Below are 17136 nucleotides of genomic sequence, written 5' to 3'. Positions count from 1 at the left end.
TATGCAGCTTTTTGATATGATATTGTTTTGGGACCTTTGTGCTTTGTTTAATGGCCCTTTAACTTTAGAGTGATTAAACCCCTTGGCTTTGTCCTGAATGAATTAATCAGATGGTAGCCACGACCAAATGTTGTGTCAAAGTGACATCATTACCTTAAGACGGTTATGTGGATTTACATTATTTTTTGGGGTTGTATAAACACTATTGGGTTCTTTGACTAATTTGTGGTGTAATGATAGGGGTGTTGTTGCAAACATTATCAATGTGATCACCAGGTCTTAAGACATTTCTTGAATTTGAACACGTAGGTCTACTGAAAGAGTTTTTGGTAAAGGCCTAGTGCCACCCTTCATTTCACTGTGGCAGTTGTGGCAGTCACATGATTTATGTCAAAGTATTTGTATCAAATTCTAAACTATAATTAAACAGTTAAATATAGTTATACAACATTCTAAAGCTGTTCACAGCAGTGCTTACATTTGTACAAAAGGCCTAAGCAGCGTGACGAGAAATGGCAGAGGCACCCTTGATAGTTCATTGATAGTATAACTTGATTTCAGCTTCTTTCAAAGATCAGTGGACCAGATATTCCTAAAAGTTTACATAGGGTTAGCCAAGTATCATGCTATGGATATATGGTCAGTCAAATTCCTGCTTAATAAAACAGGGGATACAATGATGCATAGTCTAATTGAAAATGGCAATGTTATGCTGATGTAAGGTAATATTTATGCCTAGGTCTACATTGTGTTAACTGTCAACACTATAGGTGAAAGTCCATATGGTAAAGCAAAAATAACTGTTAGAACATCCAAGTGAAACCCATGCTTAAAACGAATTTAGCAATAAAAAAGTAGCCTAATCACGAATCAAAATATATGTTGCTTTTAGTTAAAGTTAGACGCTAAGCAATTCCTTATTAGCACTAATTTTTAAATGAGTTAGCGACATTTTTTGCCAAACAGCAATTCCCTCCAAACACATGCAAAATGTAGCCTACTCTATTCATTCAGACTGAGAAAATGCATTTGGTAGTCCATCCCGCAAGGTATTTCCAATGACATAGCTGCCAGATGGGATTCTTATCGCTCCTATTAAACTACTGGAGTCATAAAACGCGACGTTCATGCTGTAGGCTTCGAACTGTATATCAGAGATGTGTGCACAGTACAGCCTGTTCCCTGCATCGGCACAGCAGCCGGCACTTAACGGGTTACGGGTCAGGGTGTCTACTAGGACACTGTGTTCTCATCAGCGCAAGCTACAGTACAGCCGGAACATTGTGTTACTCAGTGGATACTTTCCAAGACCTGCCCTTATATTTTTTTTCAGTAAATCGCCCTCCCCCTCCTTCTCTCCGCCTTCTACCTCGTTCTCGTTTAGTTTTCCCTTCTCCCCATGTGGCTGTACTGGTAACGGGTAGTGTGTTTGTATGTGTGTGTATGTGTGCGTGTGCGTGTGCGTGTGTGTGTGCGCGCGCATATGCATGTGTGTAAGATGGGGGCTGTGGTCTGTCAGACTGCTAATGGAACACAAAGTACCTTCGCTGGGAGAGGGCGGGTTTGAACACAGCTTTACCGCCAGCGTCGTGACACTGTACTAGTACAGGTTGCCGGCTTGATTCGCTGAAGTTACATTACGGATATAGAACCACATGAGGGGGAGAAGCGAGAGAACCAGCTTGTAAGTCAGTCTTTTCTCTTTTTTTAAACGTTTAGAACATGTATATTATGTGTCTCTTAACAGTGTTACAGCATGGTGGTGGTCATGCCAGATATTATAGGATGTATTAACCTGTTAGGGATGATACAGTGTATTAGACTAATTAGTCGTATCAACGTTATCATTATTTAGGACTAATACAACCACACCCCATACTTAATCTATAATTGTAATTTGTATAGATCTAGACATAGATTTGGTCTTTTAGTGTATTATTATTAGATGTTTTTAATTTAGGCTACTCAGTGATGTACCGGCTGTATTGAAATATGTTGAGAAAGCAGCTGTGTGTATGTGTGTGTGTGTGTGTGTGTGTGTGTGTGTCAGGGCTTAACAGATATGAATTTACAGCACAATAGTAAAGTAAAAGTTTCAGAGCTCATTTAACCCAAAACAAGCTTTGCATAGTGTTCTCATTCAATCTTTCACATACACACACACACACACACACACACACACACACACACACACACACACAAACACACACACACACACACACACACACACACACACACACACACACACACACACACACACACACACATTCACGCACTGGGGTCATTTAAGAACACCTACTGCCTTTTGTGCCAAAAAAACTCCCTTTTCTTCCACACATTCTAATATGTTGTATTTTGAAAAGAAAAACAGAAAAACAGTTAAACAACAAATCCTTTCAGTGTCAGTTCCAGTGGTTGCGTTTAGATATGTTAATTCACACATCTTCATAGGCAAACATTTTTCTTGTCTCCAGCCATATATAAACATGCATCTAATGTTGCACTCTGTTTGCGGTCTGGAAATTAATTCTCTCTTCTCTGATTGGTGAGAACCATGCAGTGGAATCACCTGTGAATTAATTTAAGTAAACTTTAGGGCTCATCTTTTGTACTCAGTAATTTGTTCCCTTTTTGCAAAGGAAATGTTTTTGATATGAATAAGGCTAATAGTCTGATTATTGTAGAGAAGGCTTTGGCAGTGGGTTTACCTGTCAACCAATCAATGTCACAAATGTAACTGTTTTTTGTTTGTAGCCTATGAGGAGTGTCAGTATGGGAAATGTGAGATCTGAACTGCATGAGCCTCAAGGCTGAGAGAAATGGTTTTCTGTGTTATACCGGACGGTATTTGGTGTCATTTAAATGATGACAGACTGTTTATGATTTACTTTTATAGATGTGATTGTGTACAATAGCTAAGCTTGAAGATTAACTGAGAGCATCGGTTAAGCATCGATTTGTTTAAGGCATTCAAGACATTCAGACTATCTTCATGGCATAAAGTCACATCACCAGAGACAAGAAAAAATATATTCAGCTATGTGTAGATAATAAGACATTGTCTGTCTGGAAGAAGATTTGGTTAAGTTACTTGTTACTAAGGCTGAAAGCATATTCACTCCAGTGTGAAACAATCTGTGTATGTCCAGATGAACACTGAGGCATTGAGTTGTTATTGAGAACCCTGAGTCATAGCCTGTCTGTACTGGCTGACCATGAGTGGCCCGAACTGACTGTTCTTTATGCTGTTGCTGTTCTTTGTTCCCTCATCTCTTCCCGAGAGCTGAGTGGAACTAATATTTACGCAAAGTACCACCCCCTCCCCTCTCTCTCTCTCTCTTGCTCTCTCTGTCTACCGGTGACATTTGTAGTGTACTGTATGTTCTTTTTGAAAAGCCCCCCGCTTCAACTGTCAGGACTGAGATACCCATTTTTAGATATAGGCCTTTTAAGTGTGACTATCGTCACCTGCGATGTATGCATACTTAATAGATCTGTGTGCGTTACATGCATCATCTGCTCAGGGGAATATAATCCAATGCAGTAAGGTTGAAAGAGGTGTTAAATCCATGATGTTTTTTTTTTTTTAAAGAGAGCATCTCTTGTATGACAGTGGATGCGTCATTCCCTTCATTCAGTCTGGGGTCTGTTGTGAGGCAACGATGATGCTTTGCCAGTGGAAGCTAATGCTGAGTTGGTGGAGTTAGTTTGGCGAACACCATCAGATTGTGCCAGGAACTCTGAATAGAGAGAACATACTGTTCCCCTGCACACACTCACAAGCTTCAGCGGTGTGGTAACAAACACATACACTCTGTCTCTCACACATATGCACGCACGCACACACACACTCACACACAGACAGAACACCAGTCTCACATGACAAACTCTTTTGTGCTCAACCTGTTAAAGTTCAGATGTATTTAAGCACAAAGGATCACTCAGAGAGGCAACTCATATCAACCTGCATCTATGCCAACCTAAACATATGTACACGTACCCCACACACGCACGCAAATTTGTCCAAATCTACATTTTCGTCAATTTTTTACATAACATGAAATGCAATTCTTTCATCTACAAATTGTATGGTAGAACAAAATAAGATGTGGACAAACACCAATACACAAATTGATATCCCACCGTTTTTGTTAATCAATAAATTGGGGGAGAATTGTTGCCATTGTTAATTTGAGATTTGAGTTTTATCACAGGTAGCATCAAATATTTCTAAAGCACATTGAAATATTTCTAAAATCCATCAAGACATCATTCAGTTCGCAAGTATAGATTTGCCTGGTACCCAGTATGCAGATATCACAACTCTATGAGTACGCCTGCATAGATTCCCTATATACAGTATATATAACCCTGCCAACCAAGATCTTTGGAATGCACTTAAGTTCCAGTGACTGTAGAGGTCATTACTTTACAAGAAAACAAAGGATACATATTTCCCAGAACAGTTGTGATTTAAGACAACCTTTTCCTATGGTTTTTCCTATAATTGTAAACTTGGAACTTGGAAACTTGTTATCATTAGCAGTATCTTAGCAACTGTGTGTAGTATCAGGCCAATATATAAACAATATAAGTAATCCTCTGAAGAATTCTGGCAGACATTGCAAGTTCTACTGACAGTTCGAAACGTGTCAAATGTCAACTCTTGTGTCTGTTTAACAAGACTCAAGGAATGCACCGATGTAGAAAGTCCTGTTAGCCAGAACATTAAACATTGACATAACAAAATGAAATATTTGTTACTGTATGTGTATGATATAAAGCATACAGTATATAGGGCAAGTAGATTTGTTCAGATATACAGTATGATACAGTTTGATCAGACAAGTTATATAAAAATGCTCTCTACAGCAAACCTGCTTATTGCTCAGTACTTTTAGCCTGATTTAAGAGGGACTGCTTTTACTGTTCTTTGTATGTAAAGACAAAGTTCTCTCTAAAAAATAAAATCATCCCACACTGTTGGATAGGATAGACTCTTTCAAATGAGTCATTTGATCAAATTAATTGGGATTTTTTTTTTGTTGCCAATGTTAAAAGAGAGAAACAGAATGTAGTTAACAGTCTTAGAATCCATGAAACTTAACAGAATCATTTTTAATAACACAAATCAATATATTATGTACAGGGTATGGTTTTCTATGAATACTTCACAAGTAGCCTATAGTTTTTACACACATGAAGTGAGAGATTGAATTTGTCACTTCTTTAAGTAGAGGCTCTTATGCAGAGGCAGACCTTGGCGTGCCTCGAGAGGGATTGTCAGTGTGTCTCAGGGGTGCCCAATCACAATTTGTACAGATATCAAAGAATACAAGAGTAGTCAATATACACAAAATGGAATTATGAGGCCACAGACCAGGGATGAGTTTCTTCAAAGCGTCGTTGAGCAACTACCATAGTTAAATGATGGAGAGACTATTATTATGAACACTCGCTTTCCATGGTTACCAAGGTGGTTGCTCAACAATGCTTTTTGGAAACGTATTCCAGATGTGTAATACTTACAGAAAGATAAGGACTGCGACAGATCTCTAACCAAGAGATATGATGGACACAACTGCTTGATAGATATACACAAGAAGCCATACCGTGCAACATACTGTCTCAAGGGAGTACGTTTTTTTTGTGATCAGGGCTTAACAAAATTAATTCTGATACTTGTAGGATCTAAAGTTATGGTTTTCAATGTTTCAGATTTGTTTCAGTCCAGAAGGTTTGTCTGTGTAGTTGTATAGTTGTGTTGTATAAGGTTGATTTTTTTTATTTCCAGGGGTAGTGGGACTACAGAAATTAACATGCACAAGGCTGAGTTCACAGATGGGCGGTCCATAACAGCACTCTTTGCCAAAGAAGGTATTGACATCACTCCGAACAAAGATAAGGGTGTTTGTAAGGTAAGCTTGCAGTCTTATTACTGATTTCTCCATTTCTCTGGTACAAATCACATCTTTAAGCTATAATGCACTTTTCTCTTTGAATGTCTGCAGAGCTCAGGCTGGCTGGTACATTATGGTTTTACAAAAAACTGACAAATATCCTACCAAGCTATGTGATTGTAAAAAAAAAAAAAAAATGTTTAATTGAAGCTGTATCTGACTGTTGAGTGCAAATCCTGGGTGGGTCTTTTTTTGGGCTGCTGTTCAGAGACCTTTCAGTCAATAGAAATTTGGAACACAATGTTCCGCTGCACGAGAGACACACTGCCATGGACATCTTTGCAGGTTACTTTGTGACTCAGACATAAGGCACTTGATCCACTCAGACAGTAATGGACTAGTTAAAACAGAATTTGTCGGTGTGCATTAGACGCCAAAAGGTGGAGTTTTGAGATAATTTAAAATAATTTAAGGGAAGTTGTCTCATCAGTGTTGTTCATATTGTGCTTGTTACTAAACACATTCGTTTGGCTGTGCTTTGAACTTTTTTGTCATGCTTTTAACTTTACGATTGTCTGGGTTGAAAAGTTTGTGAGGGGATATTTTGTTTTGGTGTCCTTAAATCTAGAGCATAATACAGCCCTACAAAATGGCTCTACGTCCAAGAGCAATTCATCCTGTTTTTTTTTGTTGGCTCTGGGTTTGTTCCATCGGTTTTAAGTTCATGATCAACTATGCGGACAAAATATATGAGTACATTAGTGATAAATACCCACAAATTGCAACACTAAACCGGTTTTTGTTTCTATTCATCAATGTTAAATTTATTTATCGACATCCTGAATTAATGTCATCTTGAGGAAGTTGACAGTAATGGATCATGGTTAATCTGAGACTGTTCAGAGGTAACAGTTAAATTGTTGACATGTAGTGATTTTGATGTTATTACAACGATCCCTGGGGCAGTTGCCTTTCAAAAGCATTTCAGCCCAACGAGTTTCACCACTCTGGCTGCCAATTTGTAGAACATGTTTAATCTGTTTCTTAATATCTGTATTGTATTGAAAGATCTTACTGGTGTCATTAGTTTCTTGTGGAATTATCATTAAGATTTTGTTTCAATTCAACAAATTATAAGAATAAATACTTAAATTAGCAACACACTAAATAAACTTAAATAAACTGTGAAACTGAGAAACACAAGGTCCAAGAAGATAGTGACAAGGAAGTCTAATTTAACATGTACTGTATTAGCCAATAACCTATACCTATATATAAGTGACGTCATGTAAAAGCAGGACGGAAAACAGAGGGTTCACACTTTTGTGATGTTCTGTTGTGCATGGTTTTTGGTAGTTAATTCGCTCAGTAAGTAGTCGGTCTTATTTTGTTTAAAATGGTTGAAAGGAGGTTAAGTTGTGTGATCACAATGATGACAGATGATGATAGTACCTGTGGGCATGTTTCAATATTATTGCTATTAAACTGTATTTAGTGTTTTAGGCATGTTTTTTTCTTTTTTACAACATACTCAATATACTATCAATTAGATTAATATCACACTATGCTTAGACCCACAGGTACCATGCCCACAGGTACTTTTCACTTATAAGGGGAGATGACATTTACAGACAAGCCAAATACAAAATAGGAGAAATGTAACCTTCATTTCAGCTTGAGGTTTGGATCTGGATCTACTGAAGCACACAAGTCAGGTTAGACAGTACAGAACGGAATGTTTAGTGTTTAATGAACAGAATGTTTAGTCTGCCTCAATTGTTCTTCTTCTTAAAAATCAACCCCAAGGGCAAAGCTCTGACAAAAGTAGCATTGAAAGCCAAACAAAGTCCTGTGCACAATGGTACAAAATATTGGGCAAGGACTACCTACTTTCAAAAGGAAGGGCCTGTAGACAAATATCCAAAATGAAACTATTGTCTATTGCCTGGTGTCCCCATGAAAACTTAAGTAAGTATGGACTGCTACAATAGAACATGTGCCAGCTTTGTGAGCAGCAGCATCAGATGGACAGTCTATGCCACATTTGTGGGAGCGTGGTTGGACTCTGAGATGATGAGCTAATCCTATGGGCCTGTGACCTTAATCTGGACTGTAGAACAACCCAAAGCTATTGATCAAATAGTTTGAAGGGCCATGTAAGGACATAACAGTGAAGTGAGAAGTTAATCATTTTGATATGCAGAATGGAATAAGGCCATGTGGTTCTTTTGGAGGGAAGTCTTTAAAGTCCTGAAACCAATTCTAAAATATATTGTAAGTACAAGTAGGGTTGGAATATCAAAATCCTTCTGACCGCTTGGCTCCCAAAAGGCCGTTTGGCCATTTTCTTGGGGTCCACAGAGTTGATAACATGATACTATCGTGATATTTTGGCCATGATACAATATCATTGTGTTTCTTTATATTTTACGATATTTTGCACCACCACTTTAATTGTTTTAAAAATATTGCAATACGGCACTGTATCAACTTTTTCTCCCAGCTCTAAGTGGGAAGATCTTTTTACATTTCAGATCAAACAGGTAAAATCTCTTTATATGATGTATCTCACTTTAAGGTAATGCTGAGAGCTGGTTTGCATGGCAGTATAGCTGTGAGTTAACACACACAATGTGTAGGTACAGGGGGCACAATGCACAAAGGCTTTACATGAGGGAACTGTATTCATTCAAACAAAAGCTCTAGTCACAATGTGGTTCAACAGCCATGACCTATAATATCTATTTATGGAAATGCCAAAACACCAAACATAGGTCTGCCATTTGTTAATATGTGATTTAAACAACTGTGTAAATGCCGTACAGGTAAATTAGCTTTCAAGAGTATGGGAATGGAAACATACAAAATGAACAACTATTGCCTGTCTACTAGATATGTAAGAACCAATTATAGGTTATCATACCCCTAACTGTTGCTGGTCTTGTAATTTAAAGCACAGGCAAACAGTATATTATACGTGCTTGTATATGCACATATGCCTGTAATTGATTATATTCCAATTCTTTCATGCACACATGTAGCATATGTTATGGTATATGTTTATATGACATGTCTTTCAGTTTCTGTGTTGAAGAAAACTAAGGATGGTGGAGTTAAGAGGCCTATGGTTGACATGTCTGTAACTCTGTTCTCTCCCCTCACACAGGTGGTGAAGAGACAAGGAGAGAAGGGGAAGAGTCCCATGATCGGTGACAAGGTGTTTGTTCACTACACAGGAAAACTGCTCAATGGGAAACGGTTTGACTCAAGCTTTGACCGCAAGGAGCCATTCAGCTTTAACCTGGGCAAAGGTATGACGTTTGTGTCATGTGATGCAGTAAAACTCATAATAGCCCTAAAACCATACTCAAGTTATATCCCTATGTCCTCACAATAACATGACAGCATGAAGAAAAGTATTTGATCATTTTTTTTAAACCAGATTATAGAAGCAACCATTATTCGCAAAGACATTATTGTAGTACTATTGCATGATTATGGATAGATAGGACTGCAGGACTACTGTACGGGACTGATCACTAAATTGGCCTTTATTCATTTAACACACTGAACATCTAAATCTGCCTAAACAGTGTGAATTTAATTTCTATGATGCAATTCCATCTAAGAAGCTGTTGCTGACACTGATGATTCTTCTGTTTATGTTTCTGCTGTAGGTCAGGTGATTAAGGCCTGGGATATAGGCGTAACCTCCATGCTGAAAGGAGAGATCTGCACTCTCCTCTGTTATCCGGAGTACACCTATGGTACAGCCGGCAACCCCCCCAAAATCCCCCCCAATAGCTCACTGCTGTTTGAGGTAAGACCCCTTGTTTCCTGTGGAGTCAAGAACCCAACACACAGTGTGGAATTATCCAGTATCACCTCAGTTGTGGATTGTGGAAAAATAATAATAGTTAATAAAATGGAATCAGCTATTAAAATAGGTTTTTTCAGGTTTACCGTACTAAATAGATAGGCACAGAATACACAAACGGAAGGGAGCTAGATGATGACTCAAGTTTACTATATTCACTACTGCGATGGATAAGTGTTACAATTACATGCATACTGTATATATATATGCCTCTAAACCACAATATTGACAGATAGAGATTAAATAACCACAGATGAGATCTCTCATGGCCACATTTTTAAAAATGAACATTTTAACTGTTCATACAGATTTGATTTAATTCGGGTAATATTTGACTCAGGTGGAGTTGCTGGACTTCAGTGGAGAGGAGTTGACAGAAGATGGTGGCATCGTCCGGAGGATAAAGGTCAAAGGTGAAGGCTTCGACAATCCCAATGATGGAGCAACAGTCCATGGTGAGGCTTCTCAGGCATCCACAAAGCAACCTATAGTGTCTGTTACATAAAACGCAGTATGCCTAATAATGGAGGGTTGATATGACATAACCTTTTATGAAAGCCATTTGACGGTTTGTGATTATACAGCGCCATTATATTAGACCGGAAAGCTTTATTTAAATACTACCAGGATTAAAGCATGCATCTGAAATTTAGTTGAGTTTCTCTGCCTCTGTCCCCAGTGCACTTAGAGGGTAGTTATGGGGGTCGAGTGTTTGAGACACGGGATGTGCACTTCACTGTGGGAGAGTCAGAGGATGCTGGAGTGCCTTTGGGAGTGGACAGGGCCATGGAAAAGATGCAGAAGGGAGAGTGCTGCCTGCTGTATCTGAAGCCCAAGTAAGTTTCGCTCTCCTTGACCATGACTTCAATCACATTGAAGTCTGCTAATTACATGTCTTTGTGAAAAGAGTGTATACTACAAAGGAAGTGTACAGTATAGCTTCTGTCTTTGCACACTCATTTGTAAATATTAGAGGAATGTGACACCCTTGATTGTTTTGACAGATATGGTTTTGGAACTGAGGGGAAACAGCGGTATGCCATTGGACCAAATGCTAGTGTGGTATATGAAGTGACACTTAAAGACTTTGTAAAGGTATTTATTCTGATATTTTATCTCAAAATAACTTCTTGTTCTTGTTTGCATTCTTATTGTTGTTCTCGTTGCACATCAAAAATGTCACTGCCAATTAATATCACCAAGTCCCACATTATATGATATATCAAATTAAGTTTGTGTCAGTTGTCTATAGGAAAAGGCTGGGGTTTTGTTTTATCAGTCACTTACTGCACTTGAAGGTATTCACTGAAGGGCTGACACATATTTCTACACTTTTAGGCCAAAGAATCTTGGGAAATGGACCTGAATGACAAACTTGAGCAGTCACTTTTGGTCAAACAGAAAGGGACTCAATATTTCAAGGTAACACCAAGAGTGAAGCTTTCTCCGTTTCGGCAATTTGGTTGTCTGTTCCAGTGTGTGTGTGTCTGTGAGAGAGAAAAAGATTGTGAATGTCAGCACAATGTATGTATGTAACATATTTGTGAACCCTATCGGCTATATTTAGGTCATTTCAAATTCAGGGCACCAAATACTGGTTTTATGAGACGGCTGAAAGATGTTGATGAGGAAATGTAATGATGGTTTCTTGTGACAGGCTGGTCGATATTATCAAGCTGTGATCCAGTACCAGCGGATTGTGTCTTGGCTGGAGATGGAGTGTGGAGTGAGTAAAGACCAGCAACAGGGCATCCAGGACCTGCTGCTAGTTGCTCACCTCAATCTGGCAATCTGTTACCTTAGACTACGGGACTTCTCAAATGTGGTAGAGAACTGCAACAAGGTACAAGACTACCACCCCTTTATCATTGCACTCTAAACCCTGCACTCTACCTACTGCCCATGTGTCCCCTGCAGTTAATTTCTCAGGATCTAGATTACTCCCACAACAAAATGATCTTTAGTAAGTTAGGAAATGGGTCAATAGGTTGCAAAATCTGTCTTGACTTTCCTGTGAATTTTGTGGCATTTATTGTATATGGTGGTGTAGAAAGCCTTGATACATTTATTTAGGTTAGTGCCCTTTTAATTAGGAGTGCCTAAAAAGTGATTGGATCAACTCATAGATCTATCAAGATCTAATCTAGCAATCCCTGGCTAATCAGTGCCAGTTGGCAAATCCCTTCATACTGATTACCCCCATTATACCCAGTAGGGAGAAGTTTGATCAGGTTTCCCTTGATAGAATCTAATGAGCATGCCAAACTTGAAAAATGGACTGGATGACACAGCCAGGATTTTTAGAGTCTATTTAAGTGTGGAGACCCCGTGTGAGCGTGTTGGTCATAGAATGGCCTACCTGACTGTATGAATGGGTTAGCATTTATACGATTCAGTCAGAGAAATTACAGGGGTGGGGTATTAAGACCACACCCTATAGGACATAGCAGGGGAGACAGTGGGGTTGTTAATTGTAGGAAGGAGGCTATCTGGGGGAAAGGGGTTCATATGCTAACAGTTCAGGTCTCAGTGAGACAGACAGAGTACACATCCAGGAGTATGAGTTACAGAATCAGATGATACAAAATAATAGTAGAATAGCCATATTTGGTTTAATCGCCCTCTACTCTAGTCAATTCTGACTCTAAGAATCCATCATGGCATCTATATTGACCCTCGACTGTTGTTGTTTTAGCTGAATTTTAAAGGGCAGCTCTTCCTTTTTATCATTAGCTAAACCTCCTCATACAGCTCGCTGATTGGTGGTAAAATCTACAGGGCTCAAATACCTCTTTACTAAGAGTTTCCAGACATGCATCAAATCTGAGAGGGTGATACTCTGGCAGAGTAGTAAAGTAAAGTAAAGTAAGGTATTATGTGTCCATGTTCCCTCTGAGTTTGGGACATTTAAAATCAATATCCCATGTCTTTCATGTTGCAGGTGATTGAGACTGATGCTGAAAATGAGAAGGCCCTTTATCGGAGAGGGGTGGCTCGTCTTCACCGGAATGAGCTTAGTTTGTCCTTAAGAGACTTCCGGCATGTTATCCAGGTGAACCCCTCCAACCGTGCCGCTCATTCTCAGATCACTATCTGCCAGAGGAAGATGCGTGAGCACCATGAACAGGACAAGAAGATCTATGCCAACATGTTCCAGAGATTTGCAGAACACGATGCTAAGGTAGTTGAGATAAAGAGTTTTATGTTGTCACCTGCAGACCTCTCCTAATCTCTGTGTGACTGCGGCTCTTGTCTTATCTTAGTCTGCCTCGGTGTTCCCATAAGCAGACAAGACACAGTGTTACTGTTCAGTCACTGTTACTGTTGCACCCCTGAAAAATAGGGAGAGATAGTGACAATAGTGAAAGCATTAACTTAAATTAATCATCAAATATATTCACTGTTTACAAACAAACACATCAACACAACAGGATGGTTGCAGGAAGGTACATATACCTCATTTACGTTAAAAACCATACTTAAGCTAGAACTACATGCAGAGTTTCCCTGAGGCAACAGTGGTTTAGGAGGTAAAGGAGTTGTTTGGCTATTGGAAGGTTGCTAGTTCGATTCAGACTCTTCCTGGCCATGTATCGAAGTGTCCTTGATCAAGACACTGAACCAATAACTGCTCTCGATGTGCAGGCTGGTGCCTTGCATTGTAGCCTCCATTGTCGCTGTGTGCATGGGTAGATGTGTGAGGCATTAACCGGTAAAGCACTTTAAGTTCTCTAATGAGTAGAAAAGCACTTTATAAATGCAGTCTGGTGACAAAATTCTCATTTCTCTACCACTACTGGCAAGTAATATATAAATAAGATAAGAGATAAGATAAACCTTTATTAATCCTGTGAGGGAAATTCAGTTGACATAGCAGCAAGGTAGTAGGAAAAGGAATCAAGTATCTATATACATAAACATCAAAAATATACTTAATACAAATTTGAATAAGAAATAAATTAATAGATAAAATAAATAGACAGCATAGCACAACTCCATTGGCGTACATTACATATAACTTATGTTCGTTTGTGTTGGTTGTGGAGTCTGATGTCTACTGGCACAAAGGACTGGCCAAGGCGCTTTGTGGTGTGCCGAGGAGGGATAAGTCTGTGGCTGAACGTGCTCTCCATCTGCTGTAGTTCGTCATATAGCTATAGCGAAGTAAACTCTCACAAAACTTAGAAACAATAGTCATCAAAGAAACAATATATATACAACTGTGTAAAATACGTGAACATAGGTGAATTCACTAAATTATAGTTACAGTTATGAGTTGAATTCAGCTAACAAGTAGGGCTAAGCTCACAATCAGCTAAAAGGCAGGACATAAATGTACAGCATTTTTACTTTGTTTACATTTGTTTGATGTGTGCATTTGTATAACATTACAGGTTCAGATTGGTTTTGACTTTGTGTCCTTAGACCTGGTTACTGGTTACCACAGTTTTAACTGACATAATTGAAGCTTTGCGTAACAGAAGGAAGAACACTCATTAAATGAAACAGCCATGTACCAAAGCGATCTACCACTATCCATGTTACAAAGTTATAAAATGATATGTTAAACCTCTCAACAAGTGGAACCAGATTGCTCTTATAATCTATGCAATGCCCAGCTTCCTGGAAACAGGACACATGAGGACCCATTCCTTTTTCACAGTTTTGTGTATGCGGTACATTGTAGGTTCTTACAGGAGAAGCAAGCTACTTCCTCAATTTTATGTCATTGCTGGTTTTGCTTTAGAGTGTATTCTACTTGTCTCTTTTGTGTAACCTTTTGACCTCTGTGTTTCTGAAGGTGGCCCAGCTAAAAAGGAAACGAGATGGCAGCAAGGCAGGCGACCTCAGCAGTAAACGAAAACAGCGCAGAAGTCAGGACTGTTCCTGATCTCAGAGGAGGAGCACTGGGGCCGTTACCAAAGCCACATCCCCAGAGGACCGCAGATAGGGGCCGGGTGTCTGGTCTCCCCTGTCACCCCACACTGAAACAGCCGGATTGGGGGGCTGTGAGGGAATTATGGCGCTTCATGCCCCTATCCACCAAAATACACAAATCAGCCCTGACTCAAACACTGGGACAAAGGAGGCTCCAAACATCATTTTGTCAAAGACATGGGTCGCAAACAAAACAAAACAAGACAAAACTGGGGAAAGCTTGAAAAACTGCACATGGTTCCTACATGTCTACTTGCAACTAGCCTCCCTACCCTTTGTGCTTCACCAATCTCTCTGTCTGTCTTTTTCTGTGTAATTTAAAGTTAAATATTGCATTACATGAATGATCTCTTAATAATTTGTTATGCAACTGTGTGGATGCTCTAGATTTAGTTTGGTTTAGATGCAGTATTCCTTTGGTTGTCTCTGTTTATTTAGCACAAAGGGACAAGGTGTCTGTCAGCTGGATGGACATGGACCCGAGTGTTACACGCAGTGCATTTACATGAATAGGAGTATGAATATTAAGTTTATAAGATACAAGAGGCCGTTCTGTTGACACTGTTTAAAGTGTTAAAAGTTCTCTCAATTATGCAGACGAGTGCACTCTTCCCCAAAGGGAAAAAAACTGAAACGTGACAAAGTCACATCAGACTCTAAAGAGGGATACACTCTGCTGAAGCTATGGACATACAGCATATCCTGCCTCAGTATCAGTGAAGGATCCAAAAACTCAAGACCCTTTGGATCGCTTCCTGGTTGGGAACACAATTTTCCTTGCATCACTCTGGAAAAACATCACTCTCTCACTCACACTTCAGCTGTGAACATAAGGGAGAGAACAGCTTCATTTGCATGTTATTTTGGTACAATGAGGTGGTCAATATGGGCACATATGTGTATACAAAAACAAACAGATGAAAATATCAGGCAGCATCCATGTTATAGAATCTTTGATAGTTTTCATTTATATGACCCTTTTACTCTTGTAGTGGCAGATCTCTCTTCCAATGTGTCCTTAAACTCTGCAGCTCTCTGAAGGAGTAATGCTGTCATGAACACTCATCAGACATAGTGTCATTTGAACTCTCTCACCTAAGGGTTGGGTAGTTTACATCAAGTGCTGTTTGTACTGATTCCATTCAATAATGTATTCTGTTGATCAATTGATAAAACTGTTGTCCTAGATGACACATTTATTTTGCATTGGGTGGTTATAAAGTGTTTGAATGTTTACAGCAGTATCAATGAGAGTTTTACAGTTATCAAAAAAAGAAGAAGAAAGAATCAAAGCTCACTGCGTTCTCCTTATTCAGATTCATATTTTATTGTGTGTCCAAACATGTTTGTACAATCTTTTCATAGCTTTGGGAGACATCAAATTGTTCCCCCTTCTTTCCTCTCTTCTGTTCACATCTGCAACATATTGTGCTTCTTGTTTAAAGCTCTATTGCCTTGGTAATCAATAACGACATTAATTTTACATGCATTATAAGATTCAACTTTTCTTTAAGATGTACAGTTGAAGCTTTTCTCAAGAAAGTAAGAGGAAAAGGAAATCATTATTGTTTGTGACAGTGCAGGTATTATTAATAACCAACATACTCAACACACGTAAGAAAACTGACTGAATAGCTGAAAATCATATATTGGAGAAGAATTAGGCTCCATTAAGACCATACCAAACCACCATTGTAAGACAAACTATATATATACTGTGCCCCTTGTTCAATTACATCTGTTATTTTTTAAATGTGTTAAAGCTACTGGCCAATAGAGGGTGCTCTTTTGAAATACTTCATAGGCTCCACTGTGTCAAAAGAGAATGTATAAATATTATGATCCATTTGTTCTTAAATACTGCAAATCAACTTCCATCTTTGCTTCATCCAAAGTTGCCTATTACCAGTGAATAGAATTGAGAATATACAATGAGAATATGTGAAAAGAAAGATTTGATAATTTTTGTGCAAATACAATTAAGTCATGTTAGGAAGGAATATTCTGGATGTTGTTAAGTCTGATCATAGTCTCTTATTTGAATTGAGCTTTTCTATCTATCTGTACTTTGACAAAAAATGCACACAAGTTGCTTTAAAACCTATTACTGAAGCTAATGGACAAGTACAAATATAAGTCTAATCAAATTCTAATCAACCTGTAATGTGATTGCAAAAATTAAACATGTATTGTTTAAAGTTTTTACAGAATACAGATATAAGTTAAGGCATTACTTCATAAGACATTGTCATCAACACTGTTTAAGTATATAAAGAGAAAACCCAATACTTGAAAAACTATTTTATGGAGGCTAAGAGGCTAATGAGCAGTACTGTAAATAAATATTTTAAATCTGAAACAAAAATCAGAAATGCAACATTTTGTTGTCAGAAGCAGTATATTGAGTAATGATGCATTCAT

At 38.6% G+C, this 17136-nt stretch overlaps 1 protein-coding gene across 1 annotated transcript; it reads left to right on the top strand.

Moving 5' to 3' along the window:
- Positions 1 to 1423: 1423 nt before the first annotated feature.
- On the top strand, positions 1424 to 17081 carry fkbp5 (FKBP prolyl isomerase 5). Its single transcript, XM_080845514.1, has 11 exons — positions 1424 to 1684; positions 5795 to 5918; positions 9067 to 9211; positions 9578 to 9720; positions 10118 to 10232; positions 10457 to 10613; positions 10782 to 10872; positions 11116 to 11199; positions 11435 to 11620; positions 12719 to 12958; positions 14579 to 17081. Exons 1-11 carry the CDS (start codon positions 1656 to 1658, stop codon positions 14666 to 14668), a joined length of 1404 nt encoding a protein of 467 aa, XP_080701640.1. The 5' UTR covers positions 1424 to 1655; the 3' UTR covers positions 14669 to 17081.
- Positions 17082 to 17136: the final 55 nt, after the last annotated feature.

This window comes from Sprattus sprattus, assembly GCF_963457725.1.
Source record: "Sprattus sprattus genome assembly, chromosome: 10".
Taxonomy (NCBI): Eukaryota; Metazoa; Chordata; class Actinopteri; order Clupeiformes; family Clupeidae; genus Sprattus; species Sprattus sprattus.
Note: the sequence above shows the minus strand (reverse complement) of the source record. Positions and strands in the feature narration are given on the sequence as shown.

What these genes read in the sequence shown, in the direction of transcription:
- fkbp5 (XM_080845514.1), top strand. Translation starts at nt 1,656, where the DNA reads ATGAGGGGGAGAAGCGAGAGAACCAGCTT. An exon ending in AGAAGCGAGAGAACCAGCTT is followed by an intron (nt 1,685 to 5,794) that starts GTAAGTCAGTCT and finishes TTTTATTTCCAG; the next exon opens with GGGTAGTGGGACTACAGAAA. An exon ending in CTGCTGTATCTGAAGCCCAA is followed by an intron (nt 10,614 to 10,781) that starts GTAAGTTTCGCT and finishes TTGTTTTGACAG; the next exon opens with ATATGGTTTTGGAACTGAGG.